This window comes from Panthera uncia, chromosome X (assembly GCF_023721935.1).
Source record: "Panthera uncia isolate 11264 chromosome X, Puncia_PCG_1.0, whole genome shotgun sequence".
NCBI lineage: Eukaryota > Metazoa > Chordata > Mammalia > Carnivora > Felidae > Panthera > Panthera uncia.
In genome coordinates, this window is record NC_064817.1 from 55,187,861 (window position 1) to 55,207,055 (window position 19,195).

The following is a 19,195-nucleotide window of genomic DNA, read 5'->3' on the forward strand; positions in this document are numbered from 1 at the left end:
ATGTGAGCCGAAATCGGACACTTAACTGACTGAGCCACCCAGGCACCCCGTGTATTATAATCATTGACTTCACAACTTTTAGCCCTTATATTCCTCCTACCTGTTAGATCATTCCTTTACCATCTCCTTTGCTGAATGTTCCTCTGCCTGTTCCTCTAACTTCAACAGCCACCTCTTTCCTGATAAATCTCAGTTTTATTGAGTGAAGGTCTGTGTACCCATCCCCCTGCTGAACATTTCCTCTTGGATGTCCCAGTGGAACTTAAGACATCCCTCACACTGAACGTTCTTCTATCCTTCTCTATTCTAGCTGTTCTCCCTTCATCCTTTATTCAACTCAGTCCTTCACTATTTCCAGTCTGGGTTTAATGGGGGCACTAGTGTCACCCAGTAGCTGCACCTAGAAACCTCAGGGTTATTTTTAATTCTTTCCCTTGAAGAATTCTCCAACTTCCAATATATCAGTAAAGCCCTCATTGTATTTTGCCTGGAGTATAACAGCAAATAGTTACCTGGCTAACGTTCCAGCCTCTAGACTTATTAACCTAGCATTCACATTCTTGTCAGATGGACCTCTTTTTTAAAAGATAAAAAAAAAATTATTTTTTATAAAAGGTCAAACAATATGGAAATATATAAAATTTAAAAATTAAAGCTTCTGCCTACTCTCCTAACCCCATCTGCCATAGTTTGACAGTAAAACAGAGGTAACCATTTTAGCATATGTCCTTATACATCCTTTCCATGCTTTTTTTTCTTCCATGCTTTTTTTTCTGTACTTACACAAAGCATGTTTAATAAATTACACACAGTTTTTAAAAATTTATTTTTATAAGAATTGCCATTTTTACAAAGAATTATTTTGTAAGTTGCTCTTTGCTAATAAATATATTGTGATTTTTTTGAAATAATTTTAGATTCAAGAAATTACAAAAATAGTACAGAGCCCCGTGTACCCTTCACTCAGCTTCTGCCAGTGGTGACATCTTACATAACTTTAGTTCATTATCAAAATCAGGAAATTGGTTTGGTACATTGCCATTAACTAGGTTTCAGAGCTTATTCAGTTTGCACTTAAAAAAATCTATATTGTGTGTGTATGTACAGTCCCATGCAGTTTTATGCCATCATGTAGCCACTACTGTTCTGTTACTACCAGAAAACTCCCCAATGCTACCTCTTTGTATCTGCATCCCCCTACATGCACCTACCACTGTCTTGTCCCTTGGCAACCTCTGATCTATTCTTCATCTTTATAGTTTGGACATTTGAGCATGTTAACATAAAAAATAACACTTTTTGAGATTGACTTTTTTCACTAAGCTTATTTCCCTTGAGATCTCTTTAAATTGTTGTATGTATCAGTAGTTCATTTCTCCAAATTGCTGAGTAGTGTTCCATTGTGCCACAGTTTGTTCAACCATTCACTCATTGAAAGACAGGTTTCCCGTATTTTGTATTGTAAATAAAGCTGCTGTGAACATTTGTGTACAGGGTTTTAGGTTTTGTATTTTCATTTCCCAGGGATAAATGCCCAAGAGGATGATGGTAAACATATGTTTAGGTTTGTAAGAAACTGCCAAACTCTTTTCCAGTGTGTCTGTACCATTTTGCATTCACAAGCAATATATGAATGATCTCTTTAGTATTTAGTATGATCACTGTTGTTTTTTTTTTTTCATTTTAGTCATTCTTTAATGTCACTGAGGTTTTACTTTGCCTTTCCCTAATGGCTGTTGATGTTAAACATCTTTTCATATGCTTATGTGCCATCCATATATTTTCTTTGTTGAGGTATCTATTCATTTCTTTGCCCCAGTTTTAATTGTTCTGTTTTCTTATTAATGAGATTTGAGGGCTCTTTATATATTTTAGGTACTTGCTCTTTATTAAATGTAAGACTTTTAAAATTTGCATTTTTAAAAATAAAACCAAAAATTTTTTGGAGTATAGTTGACATGTTCTGTTAGTTTCAGGTTTATAACCTAGTGAATCAATTCTATACATTACACAGTGCTCACCATGATAAGTGTAGTCACCACCTCTCATCGTAGAACGTTATTAAATATTATTGACTGTATTCCCGATGCTATACTTACGCTTTATCCCGATGCTGACTTATTTATAACTGAGTGTTGGCAAAGATGTGGAGAGAAAAGAACGCTCATGCACTGTTAGTGGGAATTTAATTGGTGCAACCACTGTGGAAAACAGTAAGGAGGTTTTTCGAAAAGTTAAAGATAGAAATACCATAGAATCCAGTAATTCCACTGCTGGGTATTTACCCAAAGAAAATGAAAACACTAATTTGAAAAGACACATGGACCCCTGTGTTTATTGCAGTGTTGTTTACAGTAGCCAAGGTAGGGAAGCAACCTAAAGTACCCATCAGTAGATGAATAGATCAAGTTAGATGTACGATTGGCAAAGATTTTTCTCCCAGTCTGTGTCATCTCAGTCTTTTGACACTATCTTTGGAAGAATAGAAATGTTTAATTTTAATGAAGTCCAGTTTATCAAATTTTTTCTTTTATGGAGTACAATTCTGGTATAACTCTAAGAAGTCTGTTTAACCCCAGGTCACAAAGGTTTTCTCTCATATTTTCTTTTCAGTTTGTAGTATCAGTGTTTCACATCTAAATCCATAATCCACTTTGAATTAATTTTTGTATGTGATAAGAGGTTTTGGTTGAGGTTCATTTTGTTTTGTCTGTGGATGTTCAGTTGTTCCATTTCATTTGTTGAGAAGGCTATCCTTTCTCCATTGGATTGCTTTCCTTTCTCCATTGAATTGCTTTGAGCATCTTTATTAAGAATCAGTTGAGTGTGTGGGTCTATTTCTGGATTTATTTTTTTTTTAAGTTTATTTATTTTGAGAGAGAGACAGAGAGAGTGCTGTTTAGGGACAGAGAAAGAGGGAGAGAGAATCCCAAGCAGGCTCTGCACTGTCAGCATAGAACTCGATGTGGGGCTCGAACTCACAAACCGCGAGTTCATGACCTGAGCCAAAACCAAGAGTCGGCCACCTAACTGACTGAGCCACCCAGGTGCCCCTATTTCTGCATTTATTTTGTTCCATTGATCTATGTATCTATCCCTCTGCATTGTACCATGATTACTGTAGCTATACACACACACACACACACACACACACACACTCACTCACATATATATATAGTAAGTCTTGTCATCAGGTAGATTAATTCCTCTCACTTTATTCTTTTTTTTTAATTTTATTTTTTAAAATTTACATCCAAATTAGTTAGCATATAGTGCAACAATGATTTCAGGAGTAGATTCCTTAGTGCCCCTTACCCATTTAGCCCATCCCCCCTCTCACAACCCCTTCAGTAACCCTCCGTTTGTTCACCATATTTATGAGTCTCATCCGTTTTGTCCCCCTCCCTGTTTTTATATTATTTTTGTTTCCCTTCCTTTATGTTCATCTGTTTTGTCTCTCTTTTTTTTTTTTTTCAACATTTTTAATTTATTTTTGGGACAGAGAGAGACAGAGCATGAACGGGGGAGGGGCAGAGAGAGAGGGAGACACAGAATCGGAAACAGGCTCCAGGCTCCGAGCCATCAGCCCAGAGCCTGACGCGGGGCTCGAACTCACGGACCGCGAGATCGTGACCTGGCTGAAGTCGGACGCTTAACCGACTGCGCCACCCAGGCGCCCTTCTGTTTTGTCTCTTAAACTCCTCATATGAGTGAAGTCATACGATTTTTGTCTTTCTCAATAATTTCGCTTAGCATAATACCCTCCAGTTCCATCCACGTAGTTGCAAATGGCAAGATTTCATTCCTTTTGATTGCTGAGTAGCACTTCATTGTATATATATACCACATCTTCTTTATCCATTCATCCATCAATGGACATGTAGGCTCTTTCCATACTTTAGCTATTGTTGATAGTGCGGCTATAAACATGGGGGTGCATGTGTCCCTTTGAAACAGCACACCTGTATCCCTTGGATAAATGCCTAGTAATGCAGTTGCTGGGTCGTAGGGTAGTTCTATTTTTAGTTTTTTGAGAAACCTCCATACTGTTTTCCAGAGTGGCTGCACCAGCTTGCATTCCCGTATTCTTTTTTTTTAATGAAAGGTAAGTTTGTGTTTGTGTTCAACAAGTAAAAGTAATGAGGTAAAATATTTAATTCATATTCCAGTAGATTGAATTGTAAGAGACCTTAAAATATGTTATGTAACAGGTCAGTATTAACTATTTAAAATAATAAAGATTTACATCAGTTTAATAACTTCAGAGAGGTTATTTCTTTTAATGCATTATAGGCAAACATGAGGTACCTAGAATGGTCTCAAGACATCACCTTAGGGATGGGGAGACTGTCTTGGAAATGGACATGAGGAGCCTCCAGAAATCTCCCCCAGTTCCAGGGCCATACTTGCAAAGTGGTGAGAGAGAACCAGATGCCCCCTTAGAGGGCTGTGGACATAAATCCCAAGGGAGTGGAGGCCAGGGAAAACTTGGGTACAGGTAGTTACAGAAGTTTCTGGAAATAAGCAGGAAAGCTTGAAGACCTGCATGCTTTGCTGATGTCTGATAACAGCCTAAGGAGCTCTAGCTTTACCAGTGGATAAATTTGTTTGATCATTTTATATACTGTTTCCTTTCACGTCATCTTTCTCTTGTCCTGTTCAGCTTCTTCTCTTCAGTGTATACTCCTGTTCATAAGCTGAAATTCTTACTCTTATTCTATTTATTTTTTGTTAATCATTGGCAGTTTCCTACTGCTCATTTTATTAACCACACCGTCACTGTTTCCTCTGTTACCTCTTCTGTTCAGACTCCTGTATCTTTCATTTATAATAATCTGCCTTCACAAATAGATTTTTAATCATGTTTCCTCTTGTCTTCATCCCTAATGTGTGTGTATTTTTGTCTTCTCTATCATCTTGATGTTCATTGCCTTCTATTCCTTATCCAATTCATTCATCATTTATTCAGGTTTTTATTTTTCCACCTTCCAGTATTTAAATCCTTTTTTTCTCTTTCCAAATTAATTACTTTTCCCTTATTCATCTATTAATGTTTCCACTCTAAAATATTTTGAAAATTATTCTATTTTAATAATATTCAAGGATATTCGTACTTTTTCTCTTTATTATTTCAGTCTCCCACACTCCCATCTTTTGTTTTTGTTACTGTGAGTTCCTTTTTTTCTCTATCATGTCCACTTTTCTTTCCTCCTTACTTCCTCTGTCCTCACAACTGTTTTGTTGCTTAAATCTTTGATTTTTTAAAAAAATATTTTTTAATTTACATCCAAGTTAGTTAGCATATAGTGCAACGATTTCAGGAGTAGATTCCTTAGTGCCCCTTACCCATTTAGCCCATTCCCCCTCCCACAACCCCTCCAGTAACCCTCTGTTTGTTCTCCATATTTAAGAGTCTCTTATGTTTTGTCCCCCTCCCTGTTTTTTTTTATTAAAAAAAATTTTTTTTTAACGTTTATTTATTTTTGAGACAGAGAGAGACAGCATGAACAGGGGAGGGTCAGAGAGAGAGGGAGACACAGAATCTGAAACAGGCTCCAGGCTCTGAGCGGTCAGCACAGAGCTCGATGCGGGGCTCGAACTCACGGACCGCGAGATCATGACCTGAGCCGAAGTCGGACGCTTAACCGACTGAGCCACCCAGGCGCCCCCCGCTCCCTGTTTTTTATATTATTTTTGTTTCCCTTCCCTTATGTTCATCTGTTTTGTCTCTTAAAGTCCTCATATGAGTGAAGTCATTATATTTGTCTTTCTGTAATTTCGCTTAGCATAATACCGTCTAGTTCCATCCATGTAGTTGCAAATGGCAAGATTTCATTCTTTTTGATTGCCAAGTATTACTCCATTGTATATGTATATATATATACACCACATCTTCTTTATCCATTCATCCATGGATGGACATTTGGGCTCTTTCCATACTTTGGCTATTGTTGATAGTGTGGCTATAAACATGGGGGTGCATGTGTCCCTTCGAAACAGCACACCTGTATCCCGTGAATAAATGCCTAATAGTGCAATTGCTGGGTCATAGGGTAGTTCTACTTTTAATTTTTTGAGGAGCCTCCATACTGTTTTCCAGAGTGTCTGTATCAGTTTGCATTCCCATCAGCAGTGCAAAAGAGATCCTCTTTCTCTGAATCCTCACCAACATCTGTTGTTGCCTGAGTTGTTACTGTTAGCCTAAATCTTTGATTTTTTAAAAATGTTTTTAATGTTTCTTTATTTTTGAGAGACAGAGACAGTGTGAGTGGGGAAGAGTCAGAGAAAGAGGGAGACACAGAATCTGAAGCAGGCTCCAGGCTCTGAGCTACCAGCACAGAGCCCAACATGGGGCTCGAACTCACAGACTGCGATATCATGACCTGAGCCAAAGTCAGATGCTTAACCAACTAAGCCACCCAGGAGCCCCCTAAATCTTTGATTTTTAATTCATGTTTCCATTTTTCCATTTACTGTAATAACTTATCTTTCTCCTTCTTGGTATGTTTTGGTTTTTTTTCATTTCTCTATTTGCATTGCTCTGCCATCCAATTTCTGTCACTTGTAAGGGCTTTCTGATATTTAGGTTACATGAATTTATATCTAGGTTTTAAGACTTTTTGTTATTCCTATTAGGGAGGAAATCCTTTTCCTCTACCCCCTTATGTTGGGTATGGAGGCATGCAACCCAAGCTGACAAAAGAGTTGAATGGGAGATAAACCCCAAATTTATTCATGTGTCTGTGGGAGTTCACAAAAGTGTAGCTCGTGAATAGCTAAGATCAAGAGCTTATGCACCTAACTTCTAAAAAAAAAAAATGGGAAGGGGAAGAAAGGGCTTCTATGGGAAGAACAAATTGGTTTCTAGGGGAACAAACAGAAGATAAGAAAAGTTTGTGATGATTATTGTCTATGCAGGTGTGAGTGGTATTTTCCATTGTTCTCAAGCTGCCAGTGAAGGGAATTTGTAAGTGTCATTCCCAGAAGTTTCTACTTTTAGTGACATAGGGGAAGCACCTAGCAGGCTTTCCCTGCACCTGCATCTGTTGAATCTCAAATGTCTTAAGGTTAAAGTAATCTTCTGAGAGTCAGCTGGGTCCCCACAATCCTATCTAATTGTTCTGGTAGCAATTTCTTAGAAAACCAATGCTTCTAAATGAAAACTTCTTTTTTCTTGATTTCCTAAAATCCCTAATTTAATGCTTTCTCATTCTTGACATATATCCTAATATATTTTCTATTTCTTGTTAGGATTAACTTTTTCCATAATCCTTTTTGCACCTGTGCCTTTTTTTTTATTTGCACAATTTTCTTTAGGTTTTTGACTGCCCTCACTTGCTTTCTTTTTGTCTTTTCCTGCTCATTCTGTTCAGCTCATTTCCTGGCTGAGATGGCACTACCTTTGTTCTCTCCTGTTCTGTTCTGTTTCTAGTTGCACTTGTACCTTCACATTCATTGTCCCTCCCTTTTCTTTTCCATTTTGATTAACCATTGTCTCCTGATTTTAATTCTCCTTCTCATTTATTTTAAACATTCTCTTCAATACAGCCTTGTTTTCTTATTTCTTAGTTCTTCATCCTCTTCTAATCTAACAAGATTTTAGAAACAACTTGTCAAGCTCAGTGTAACAAAAGGGTATAGATTTTGTTGGAAATTGTGTTGAATTTTAAATATTGGTGAAGACTGTCACTTTGTGATGTAGGGTATTACGATTTATAAATGTTCTATGTAGAATATTTTCTTTCTTAACAGTGTTCAACAGATTTGTACAATTTTACCCAAGAAATTCTTGCACAAATTTGAGATTTCATAGTATTATTATTACAAATCCTAAATTTTCTAAAATTACACTGCCTAAAGAAAATAACTTCCAAAATAATGAGATGTGTTACCACTTTAATACTTTTCTCTAGGGTTTTAAACTTATTTTCAGTGTTGACCATCTTAAAATCAGTGAATAATGACAATTACATCTTTTCATTTTCTAGAATGCTTATTCTTTTTTGTTTGTTTGTTTACCACATATATTAAGAGCTAAAATGCAATAAAATGTGTGGACGTGATAGTTGGTATAGTTCTAACATTATTGATTTAAAAGAGCATTGGGCTTCATGATTTATTAGTTTGTTCTATGTTTATATTAGCTAACTACCTTGCATAAAGTCAATAATCTCCTTTATGTTTATAATATATTAAGGGCTTATATTTTTATAATAAATGAATATTGAATATAAAAATTATTTTTGAGAGAGAGCTCAAGTGGTGGAGGGGCAGTGAGAGGGGGACAGAGGATCGGAAGTGGGCTCTGCACTGACAGCAGCAAGCCTGATGTGGGGCTCAAATCACAAACCCTGAGATCATGACCTGAGCCAAAGGCTGACGCTCAGCTGACTGAGCCACCCAGGTGCCCCTCTCCCTTTATTCTTTCTATAAATTTTATTTTTCTTTTGCCTTCTTACTCATATTTTAGAGAAGTCTTTATATACATACAGAGAAGTCTTGCCAAGATTTTGGTAAGAATTGAGGTAAACCTGGAGATCAGTTTTGGGGAAAATTGACATGGTTATTGATCCTGTCTTATTGTTCGTACGTATTAGATCTCTCTCATTCTTTTTAATGTATCCCATAGCATAGATATACGTATCAATTTATTTAACCATCCCCCCCCCGTTGGGTATTTAAAGTGTTTGTATAATGCTGGCTTGCAAACCTCTTTTCACTATTTTTATATTTCATTGATATTGTGCACTTATAGGAGTATTTCTATAGGAAATTTTGATATATGTTCTAAAATTGTGTTCTAAAAAGCTGTACCTCTTTATAGTGAAAAACAACAGCAAGGAGAATGCCTGTTTCCCTACAACTTCTACAACATCGGAATTATCAGTGTTTAAAAATCTTTACCAATGAAATTATTTCTGTAAATTCAAGTATATAACTGAAATGAAATTTTTCCATCTTAAAAAATTTCATGCTCCTCAAAAAAATCAAACCATACAGAATTATAAAAAGTGAAAAGGAAAAATTTTCCCATCTTTCTCCTTTTCCCCATCCCATTCTCTAGAGTGGCCACTGCCAGATTTGATGTGAAGCATCCTGGACCTTTTTCTATACATACCAATATACTTTTTTGACAAAAGAAATCACATATTTACATTTTGTTCTACAGTTTCATTTTTTCACTTGATAGTATGTTATGGACAATTTTTCATTCAGGTAAGTATGTCATCTTGTTTAAGTGAAATCTATTTGTATATGACTCAAAGGAAAAAGAGCTAGGGGTGCCTGGGTGGCTCAGTCGGTTAAGCATCTGACTTCGGCTCAGGTCATGATCTCACAGCTCATGGGTTCAAACCCTGTGTCAGGCTCTGTGCTGACAGCGCAGACAGAGCTTGGAGTCTGCTTCGGATTCTGGGTCTCCCTCTCTCGCTGCCCCTCCCCCACTTGCACTCTGTCTCTTTCTCTCTCTCTCAAAAAATGAATAAACATTTAAAAATTTAAAGGAAAAAAGGGGTGCCTGCATGGCTCAGTCGGTTGAGCGTCTGACTTCGGCTCAGGTCACGATCTCACGGTTTGTGGGTTCAGGCCCTGCATGGGGCTCTGTGCTAACAACTCGGAGCTTGGAGCCTGCTTCAGGTTCTGTGTCTCCCTCTCTTTCTGCCCCTCCCCCGCTCACGCTCTGGCTCTCTCTCTCTCTCTCTCAAAAATGAATAAATGTTAAAAAAATTTTTTAGTAAAAAATTAAAGAAAAAAGAGCTAAATGAATGTCATTATGAATGTTTCTGCAAAAGATACTGAAATTGAATTTCTACTCTAAAAAAAATATGCTGTGGCTGAAGGGAAAGGGAGATTGTCCAGTGGTCGCTGCCGTTTGAATTTTCATTTCTATGAGAATACTGCTTTGTTCAGGAATTCAATTTCTACTTAAAATTTGATAGGAAATATACGATGTCTATAACTTGCTAGCCCTCTTGTGTACTGTATTGAGCTAGTAGATAGATAGATAGCAATCTGGTATAAGGCAGCGTCTCCCTGAAGTCTTGTGCTTGTGATGAGTAAGATGGTATAATATGCCAATAAGCAAATATGTACCAGAATATATTAAGGCTACAACAAAGTCCATATTTTAAAAATATCATAGGAGAAAGTAAAGATTATTACTTACTAAAAGAAAAAGGAGACTCAAGAGAAAAACAGGCTTTCTTTCAGCTCTGGAGTTTGTGTAATGTATTTTCAGGGCACCTCTGTGGTGCCAGGAGAAACCAAACAAAACCTGAACATGAGGGATACAAATCAGTGTTAACTTCCTCCATGTTTATTCTTTATAAGCTATTGTAGTTGATATCATGTAGAGTTGGGCCAAAAGTACAGAAAGAAAAATGGCCACAGGTAGACTTAGTGGTCTAAATCTAATAAGTGATTGCTGTAAGCTACGTGTAGACAGGAACCATGTCTGTCTTTTATCCCTGGTGCTTAGGGTAATGTTTGGCACATAGTAGAGACTCAGTAAATATCTGTTGCGTGAACGAATGGCCAGAGGTGGAGCTGCAGTACCAAGAAAGGAGAGTGGTGCTTCAGAAGCCATGGGATTAGAGTTTTAAGGAAGAAGTAAGTATCGGCTGCAAACACAACACAGGGCTTCCAAGGTCAAGTATGAAAAATGTTCACCAGATTTGGCAGTTAGCACATCACTGTTGACTTGAAGAGAACAATTTTCATGAAGTCTTCTTTAACACTGCTTCATTCTCTGACACATTGCTACTTCCTCTACAGTCCCTTATTACTTTCTCCATCATTGAAATTGTGAGTGTATAATCTTCATGAGGCGCTGAAAGGCATCAAGGTCAAGGACCTGTCTTGTTTTTGTTAGTTTGTTCTGTTTTGTTTTTTAATTTTTATCTTTATATCACCAGAACCTGGCACTGTACTTGGCTTAAAAATGCAGAGTTAAGGCCTGTTATGAATTGTACTCTACAGGAAAAGGTGTTTTAAAGTCATTATGTGGTTATTTTTTCCAATGGCTGTAGAGATATGATGTGACTGTTTAGCCAAGACTGTGTTATATGTATTTTTTTTTATTTTAATGTGTATTTATTTTTGAGAGACAGAGAGAGAGAGACAGAGTGCAAGTGGGGAAGGAACAGAGAGAGAGAGGGAGACACAGAATCTGAAACAAGCTCCAGGTTCTGAGCTGTCCGCACAGGGCCCAACGCGGAGCTCGAACTTGAGAACGGTGAGATCATAACCTGAGCCGAAGTCAGATGCTTAACCGACTGAGCCACCCAGGCGCCCCGTATGTATTTTTTTAAGTTGCCGAATGGAATAGTGGTTCATTTAGGAAAGAAAGAAGCATTTTCAGGTTCTTTAGGGCTTTTCATCAGATAGTCCTGAATGTAAATCATACCTTAGTCCAGTGAGATTTATTACCCCAGTTCCCCTCTGGATAGTTTCTGGCTTCTTGAATTTCTGGTCCAGATTCTGAGTGAGGTTCTGTTACTCCAGTTTGAGAGATCAGACCTCTTATCTTGGAAACTAAACATCTTAATTTGCATTTGATCCACATTCTACATAATGTAAAGAGCCTAGCTACAGTCTCGAAGATTAGATTTACTTCTCTTTTTACCTTTTCTGGACCTAGTTTGTGATAAATATCTAAGAATTGAGAGAGTTCAAGCTCAGTTTCTTTGGGATCTGTGGACCATTGCATAGTTTCTTTAGGAATTAGCTATATGGATTTCTTCTCTTTTTAAATCTGGCACTGATTTTTTTTTTAAGGGAGCTTTCTACTGCTACTAGGATTTGATTTGATTTTTTAATTTTAATGATTCACATTGGAACACGTGTGTATCCCCCTGCACTGTTCACTGTCAGATAATACTTTAGGCTTGTTTTGGTAGAGTACTCATTTTCTTAGGAGGAAGGTTATTTTGGGTATTGACGGAAAGATTCTCAAAGGATATGTGAGCTTGAGAGTGATCACAAACATCCTTTTCTCCTTGGTTGAGCAGGACTGCTCACCAACTTGACTGGTATTTTCACTGAACCCTTTCAGGAAGCAATAATACTTGTTTTCCCTCTCTCACCAGAACCGTGAAGCTTGCAGCTTTCTTCTCACATCTCTGCAGAGGTCAATTAACTTAGAAATGACAAAAAGAATTTTCTTGATTTGGGTGGAAAATCTGCTTTCCTGAGCTGTCATTAGAATTACCACTACTTGGGGCGCCTGGGTGGTGCAGTCGGTTAAGCGTCCGACTTCAGCCAGGTCACGATCTCGAGGTCCGTGAGTTCGAGCCCCGCGTCAGGCTCTGGGCTGATGGCTCGGAGCCTGGAGCCTGTTTCCGATTCTGTGTCTCCCTCTCTCTCTGCCCCTCCCCCGTTCATGCTCTGTCTCTCTCTGTCCCAAAAATAAATAAAAAACGTTGAAAAAAAAATTAAAAAAAAAAAAAAAAAAAGAATTACCACTACTTAAGGACATTTGGATTTGAATTCTATATGATTCTGTAGGTTACTGCCAATCCTTATTTGAAATAAGGCCAAGTATAGATTTATTTCCTTGACAAGACATTTGCAATTACACTGCTCTAAGGAGAGAGAGAAGCAAAGTATATTTGGAAAAACATTTCTTTTTATAAACGGGTAGCTTCTTCTCCTGTAGGGCACAGTGATAATTCATAGATGACCTTATCTTTCATTCATTTTTGTGTTGTTTTGGGAATCACTCGTTAAAAAATTAGTTCTGGTTTTCTGTATTGTGACCCTTTAGGGACTATGAAATTGAATTCACTTTCCACTTATTCCTTTTCCCCCTACGATAGCTCCAGCACCTTTATTATTCCCACAGAGACCCTGTTAGTTTATATGTCTCTTTGCTGGACTCCTCTTTTCTTCCTAATCTGTGAAGCCTACTGTTGACCATCCTACTTCTAGTAAGTTCCTGACTGCTGCAGAATAGAGAGCAGTATTTTTAGCTTTATGGAAATGGTGTGGTTATAGACCCTTTTGAGAGTCTGATGAAAACCATGGATCTTCTACCCAGAAAACTGTATATTACATATAGAATTTTGTTTAGTTTCTGTACATTCATGGATCTCTTTATCTCATTACCACCCCATTCCTGGGTGAATTCCTGGGATAAGAAAACATCTGGGTGTCTTATCCTTTTGGGGTGGGTATGCATTTATTTATTTATTTATTGAGGTGTCTTGACATACAGTGTTATATTAATTGCAGGTGTACACCATAGGGATTCGACAATTCTATACATCGCACTATTCTGAACACAGTAGTGGTGACAATAGTCGCCGTCTGTCAGCATACAACACTATTGCAATATTATTGACCATGTTCCCTATGCTGTAGTTTTCACCTCTGAGACTTATTTTAGAACTGGAAGTTTGTACCTCTTAATACCCTTCACCTATTTCACCCATGCTCACACCCACCACCACTCTGGCAACCAACAGTTCGTTCTCTGTATTTTAAGAGTCTGTTTTTTGTTTGCTTGTTCATTTTTTGGGGGGAGGGGGTTTAGATTCCATATATAAGTGAAATCATATGGCATTTGTCTTTCTCTGTCTGACTTAGCATTATACCCTCTAGCTCCATCCGTGTTGTTGCAAATGGCAAGGTTTCATTCTTTTTAATGGCTGAATAATACTGCATTGTGTACGTGTGTGTGTGTGTGTGTACACCACATCTTTATCCAGTCATCTCTTGATGACACTTGCACTGCTTCCATATCTTGGCTGCTGTAAATAATGGTGCAAAAAACATGGGGGTGCATGTATCTTTTCAAATTAGTGTTTTCATTTCCTTTGGGCAAATTAGATATTTTATCCTTTTTTGGTCATGTTAAAAATGGTTTGCCAACTCCACCACCATCTTTTATCAAAAATACTTCAAAGCTATTTTGCATTTAGTAGAGTAATAGAGTTAAATAGCTGAACCTCTTGTCATGCTTGAGAGCACAGACTTAAAAACTGAGAAGGCACACAAACAGCTAGCATTCCAAACACATGGACAAGGACAGGTATATCAGCTATGTAAATAAGTGTGTGTGTTTTTATATATTTTGGGGTTATTATTAGTGGGTATTTCTTTAGTTATATGCTGCAAAGAAAATGGGGAAGGAAGAGGTCCCATCTGCAAAATATTTTTAATGTGTATTTTTGATAGAGAGACAGAGTGTGAGCAGGGGAGGGCAGAGAGAGAGGGGGAGACATGGAATCTGAAGCAGGCTCCAGGCTCTGAGCTGTCAGCACAGAGCCCGACGCGGGGCTTGAACTTACAAACCGCAAGATCATGACCTGAGCCGAAGTCAGATGCTTAACCAACTGAGCCACCCAGGCGCCCCTAATTTTTCCTGTATTTTAAAGAAGAGCATTGAGGTGTTAAAAGGTTAGTTGAGGTTTAGGTTTCAAAACTGAAGTCATGTAAGGTCTGTATTCTTCATGTATAGGCTGGAATTGTAACTACAAGGCAAGTCCCCATAGGTAGCGTTGTCAGCGTACCATAAGCAGTTCTTGTTGCATTGGCTTGCAGAAAGAAGGAGGCCTGTGGCCTGTATGCAGCCTATTTACTCGAGCATCCTGTATTGCTATCAACAAGAGCAAGCTTATCTGAGAACTTTTGCAGTCTGTCTCCCTCAGTATTTTGAGGACCAGGCTACTGGTGGCCGTAGGAGATTAGAGCTCTGGAAATTTGAGCTGCGGGCTTATCACTGAAACTGTCCTTGATGGTGAGCCAGCTCTGGCTGGCTGTATGTGTGTCCTAAATATCTTGATGGAGGACTTTGTTTTCTTTCTAGTTTATTTTTGTTTGGCACAGTCAGCTTGTGTAAGGATACAACTTTGAAAGAATACATCTTTGAAAGAACACATGGCCTGAGATTTTAACTGAAAGAGACTTCTTTGTTCATATAATAGCTTATAATAATCAGAGTAGGTCTGGCATGAGAGTTGCACATATACATATGGTGTATTTTTTAGCCTTTGCATCCTAATAAATACTAGGTTTAATTCAGGGATCACCTACCCTGTGAAGCCTTTCCTAATTCCTTTTTCCCCTCTCACTTCCCAGAATTGGCCACTTCCTCCTCTGTGCCTCTACTAAACCCTGTATGAATTTTTTCACTTCATTCTGTTGCCCTATTTGTTTAAAAAATTTTTTTAATGTTTTATTTATTTTTAAGACAGAGAGAGACAGAGCATGAGTGGGGATGGGGCAGAGAGAGAGGGAGACACAGAATCCAAAGCAGATTCCAGGCTCCGAGCTGTCAGCACAGAGCCTGATGCGGGACTCGAACTCACGAACCATGAGATCATGACCTGAGCCGAAGTCGGACACTCAACCGACTGAGCCACCCAGGCGCCCCTGCCCTATTTGTTTATATTCTATCTTACTGTACTAGACTTTAAGTTTCTCGAGGATATGGTCTGTATCGTCCTCATTTCTGTCTGGCACATAGAAAGTATTCAAAAATGTTTTAAGAATGAATGAATGGGTAAATGAATAGTATATTAAAGAATAATTAAAGTTAAGGATTAAAACCTCAGATGCCTTCAGGATCTAGGCATAAATGAGTTAAGCAGACCTGGGCTGGTAACCTGCAGAACACACACCTTATCTAAAAGGGGCAGCTGCTCCTCAGCCCTGGCCCATTGGTGCTTTGTGGGAATGATGGCTCTGTGTGTCCACATCTTTTCATTCTTCAAGAGAAGCCAGACATTTGGGGTTTTACATGAAATTTCTTGCTCATTAAACATTGTCAACTAAGTACGATTTTTCTAAACTTTTTATTGAAGTATAATTTACATACAAAAAAGTGTTTATGTTATAGGTGTATAGCTCAATCTGTCTTCACAAACTGAAATGATTTTTTATGTGGGCTAAACAAAACTGGATTGACTTCCAAGCCACCAGTCTGCAACCTATGACAAAGGCCATGGGGGAACTGTATAGTCTAGTTAAGAATCACCAAATTGGGTGGCTCAGTCAGTTAAGTGTCCAACTCTTGATTTTAGCTCAGGTCATGATCTCACGGTTTGTGGGTTTGAGCCTCGTGTTGGACTCCATGCTGACAGTGCAGAATCTGCTTGGGATTCTCTCTCTCTCTGTTCCTCCCCCACTTGCTCGTTCTCTCTCTCAAAATAAATAAAATAAACTTAAAAAAAAAAAAAAAAGAATCACCAAACTGGTAAAAGTGTCTCGAAGCAATGCGTGGACTTTATTTGGATTTTGATTCAAAGAAATCAAATGTAAAAGAACCTTTATGAAACAATTGGGGAATTTAAATATTGACTGGGTATTTAATAATATTAAAGAATTATTGTGAGTTATTTCAGATGTAATATAGTTGGTTTGTTTTTTTTATAAATATAGATTCAATTTTTTAGAGCAGTTCAGAGAAAAATCGAGTGGGAGGTACAGAGTTCCCATATACCCCCTACCTCCACATATGCATAGGCTCTCCCATCATCAACATCCCCTACCAAAGTGGTATGTTTGTTACATTTGCTGAACCTACATTGGCACATTATAATCACCCAAAGCCCATAGTTTACATTAGGGTTCATTCTAGGTGTACATTCTGTGAGTTTTGACAAATGTGTAATGATACATATCTACCACTGTAATATCATATGGAGTATATTTTAGAAGAGTCCTCAAAAGGATGCCTGCGTGGCTCAGTTGGTTAAGCATCTGACTTGATTTCAGCTCAGGTCATGATTTCAGAGTCATGTGATTGAGCCCCACCTCTGGCTCTGTGCTGCACATGGAGCCTGCTTGAGATTCTCTCTCCTTCACTTTCCTTCTCCCTCTCTCCCTCTGCCCCTCTCCTGCGCACGCATACTCTCTCCATAGATAGATAGATAGATAGGACCTTTTAAAAAAAGAAGAGTCCTCAAAAACATGTACTAAAACAATTTGTGGATGAAATAAATGAAATGATACTGGAATTTGCTTCAGAAATGATACTGGAATGTGCTTCAGAATAATTTGGGAGGAGTGTAAACGTTGAGGTTTAAATGAAATGAAACTAACCCTGTATTGGTAATCATTGAAGCTGGGTAATGGGTACATGAAAGTTCATCATATTAGTGTCTCCGTTTTGGTATGGATTTGAAATTTTCCACCTCCAAAATTAGAGCAAGAGTCCAAGTTAAAGCCGAAGCATGATTTGAGGCTAGGATACCATGGGACACTACTGCCAGTGCCAGAAATAAATTTCTGGAACTGAAGTCTGCAAAGGTCATGGCATTTTCCTTTCTTTTGTAGGGCCCGAAAGTCAGTATACTAAGACTGCCCAGGAAATTGTGAATGTCTGTTACCAGACACTGACTGAGGTACGTGGTAGGGAGGGGGTCCCCTTGGGATGTAGCATCCTGGAATCTCTTTGTTCCCTTGGGTGAGGAGGCCTTCCCTGCCTATCTGATTTTCAAATGTAACCTCCTGCCCCCCCAACCTCACCCCTCATCCCTTATTTCCTTTCCTGCTTTATTTTCCTGACTAGCACTAAATGTTCTTAACAAACTATGTAATGATTTACTGTAATTATCGTATGTGACCTGCCACTGGAAATAAGGTCCATGAAGACAAGGATTTTTGTCTGCTTTGTTTACTTTTATATCCCCAGTGCCTAAGACACATGTTCAGTGAATTCACTAATATTCTTTATTTCTCAGTATGATGAGCATTTGACTCAACTCGAGAAGGATATATGTACAGCTAAGGAAGCTGCTTTGGAGGAAGCAGAATTAGAAAGCTTGGACCCCATGACTCCAGGGCCTTACACACCTCAGGTGAGTTTGAAGACTAAGAACTGCCTCTTATAGTTTGCTTATTAGTTTGGGAAATTGGGAGCATGTTAACAGATACATTTACTGAGATACCCTTCTTCTCTGTCCTTCCTCTTCATATGCCTTTCGTGTGCTTTCTTGTCTTCTCAAAGGCTAAGGTGAGTGAGGGCCATGGGTCTTGGTGGCCTTGTTGAATCCAGAAGAAGCAGGTGTGGGATGAATGAGTGGGGTGGGGCCTTAGTTGTTTAGGCAGTGTTCACAAATACCAGATTCCTGACTGCCATGGCCAAACGTGTCTTCTGGAGTCTCTGGAGTTCCCTTGCCCATGAAATGGGGCTCGAAGACTTCCCTAAAGTATAGAATTCTCAGTTACAGACATTGGCCACGTTGTTCCTGTGCCTTATAGGCCTGATGACTCATTCCCTCTGAGGTATCTCAGTGTAGCTCAGACGTCACCCATTTTCCTGGATTGACTCCTTTTCCTTATAAATGAAGACTGGTAACATTTATAACTTTTTTAAAGTTACATGTCAAAAGAGTAGGGAACAAGATTAATAAGAAATTCATAGTCTTTGTGTTGAATATATTGAAAATTTTGGACATAAGAGAGAGTATGTTTCCAGATTTCAAGAATAGGACTTATCAGAATATGGCTGGTGCTTGGTTTCTGTATTGAAGGCACTGTGGTAAAGTGGGAAGTACATGAATTTTGGCGATGAAACACGCCTGGGTTTGAATCTTAGTTCTGCTATTACCTAGCTTTGTGAACTTAGGGAGTTAAGCCCTTTAACTCTGTCTCCACTTCTCTAAAATGTACTTTCTGAGATGATTATAAACATCAAATGAGTTAATTTGCCTGGCACGTAGTAGACATTCAGTAAATGCTTCCTTGTCTGTATGACAACTGTCTACAAAGTTCTGAGGAGCCCTTTCAAATTTAGCCAAATATTTTAATGCAAAATCCTCCCTGTTCCCACTGGAAAACTTTTTTTCATTCTACTCTGAACTGATACTGCCACCTGTGTGCTCTGTGTTGGACTCCTGCTGTTTGTATCTCATTCGTGCACTCTCCCTCTCTGTCTTTTACTCTCTTTCACCCCAAAACCTAGGTGGCTGAGGGGCCAAGTATAAAGAGCCCTAAGATACTTCTTCCAGGCCCAGAACAAGGGAAGGCTCTTGGAGTATGTGGGCAGATTGGGGCTGGGGGGCTTGGGTGAGTGATGTTGCCCAGGAAGGCCCTTTTTGCTAATAGGCCCACAGCTCCTGCAAGGCCCTTTCTGGTAAGTTAAAGCCTGGGTTTTGGCCGTCATTCCTCAGAAGAGTGTAGCCACGGAGTGGCACGCGGTTTGCTCTAGTCTGTGACAGTGGAAACCTAGTCCTCTGTGAATCAAACCCTT

General features: G+C 38.6%; 1 protein-coding gene across 4 annotated transcripts in view; it reads left to right on the forward strand.

The window, feature by feature from the left end:
* The window catches only part of TAF1 (TATA-box binding protein associated factor 1), an 82,846-nt gene that overhangs the window by 54,731 nt on the left and 8,920 nt on the right, over window positions 1-19,195 (forward strand). For all 4 annotated transcript variants that reach the window (XM_049643929.1, XM_049643930.1, XM_049643932.1 and 1 more), the window contains exons 33-34: window positions 17,278-17,345; window positions 17,685-17,801. In XM_049643929.1, coding sequence (XP_049499886.1) covers window positions 17,278-17,345; window positions 17,685-17,801 — 185 coding nt within the window. The remainder of the gene's footprint in view (window positions 1-17,277; window positions 17,346-17,684; window positions 17,802-19,195) is intronic.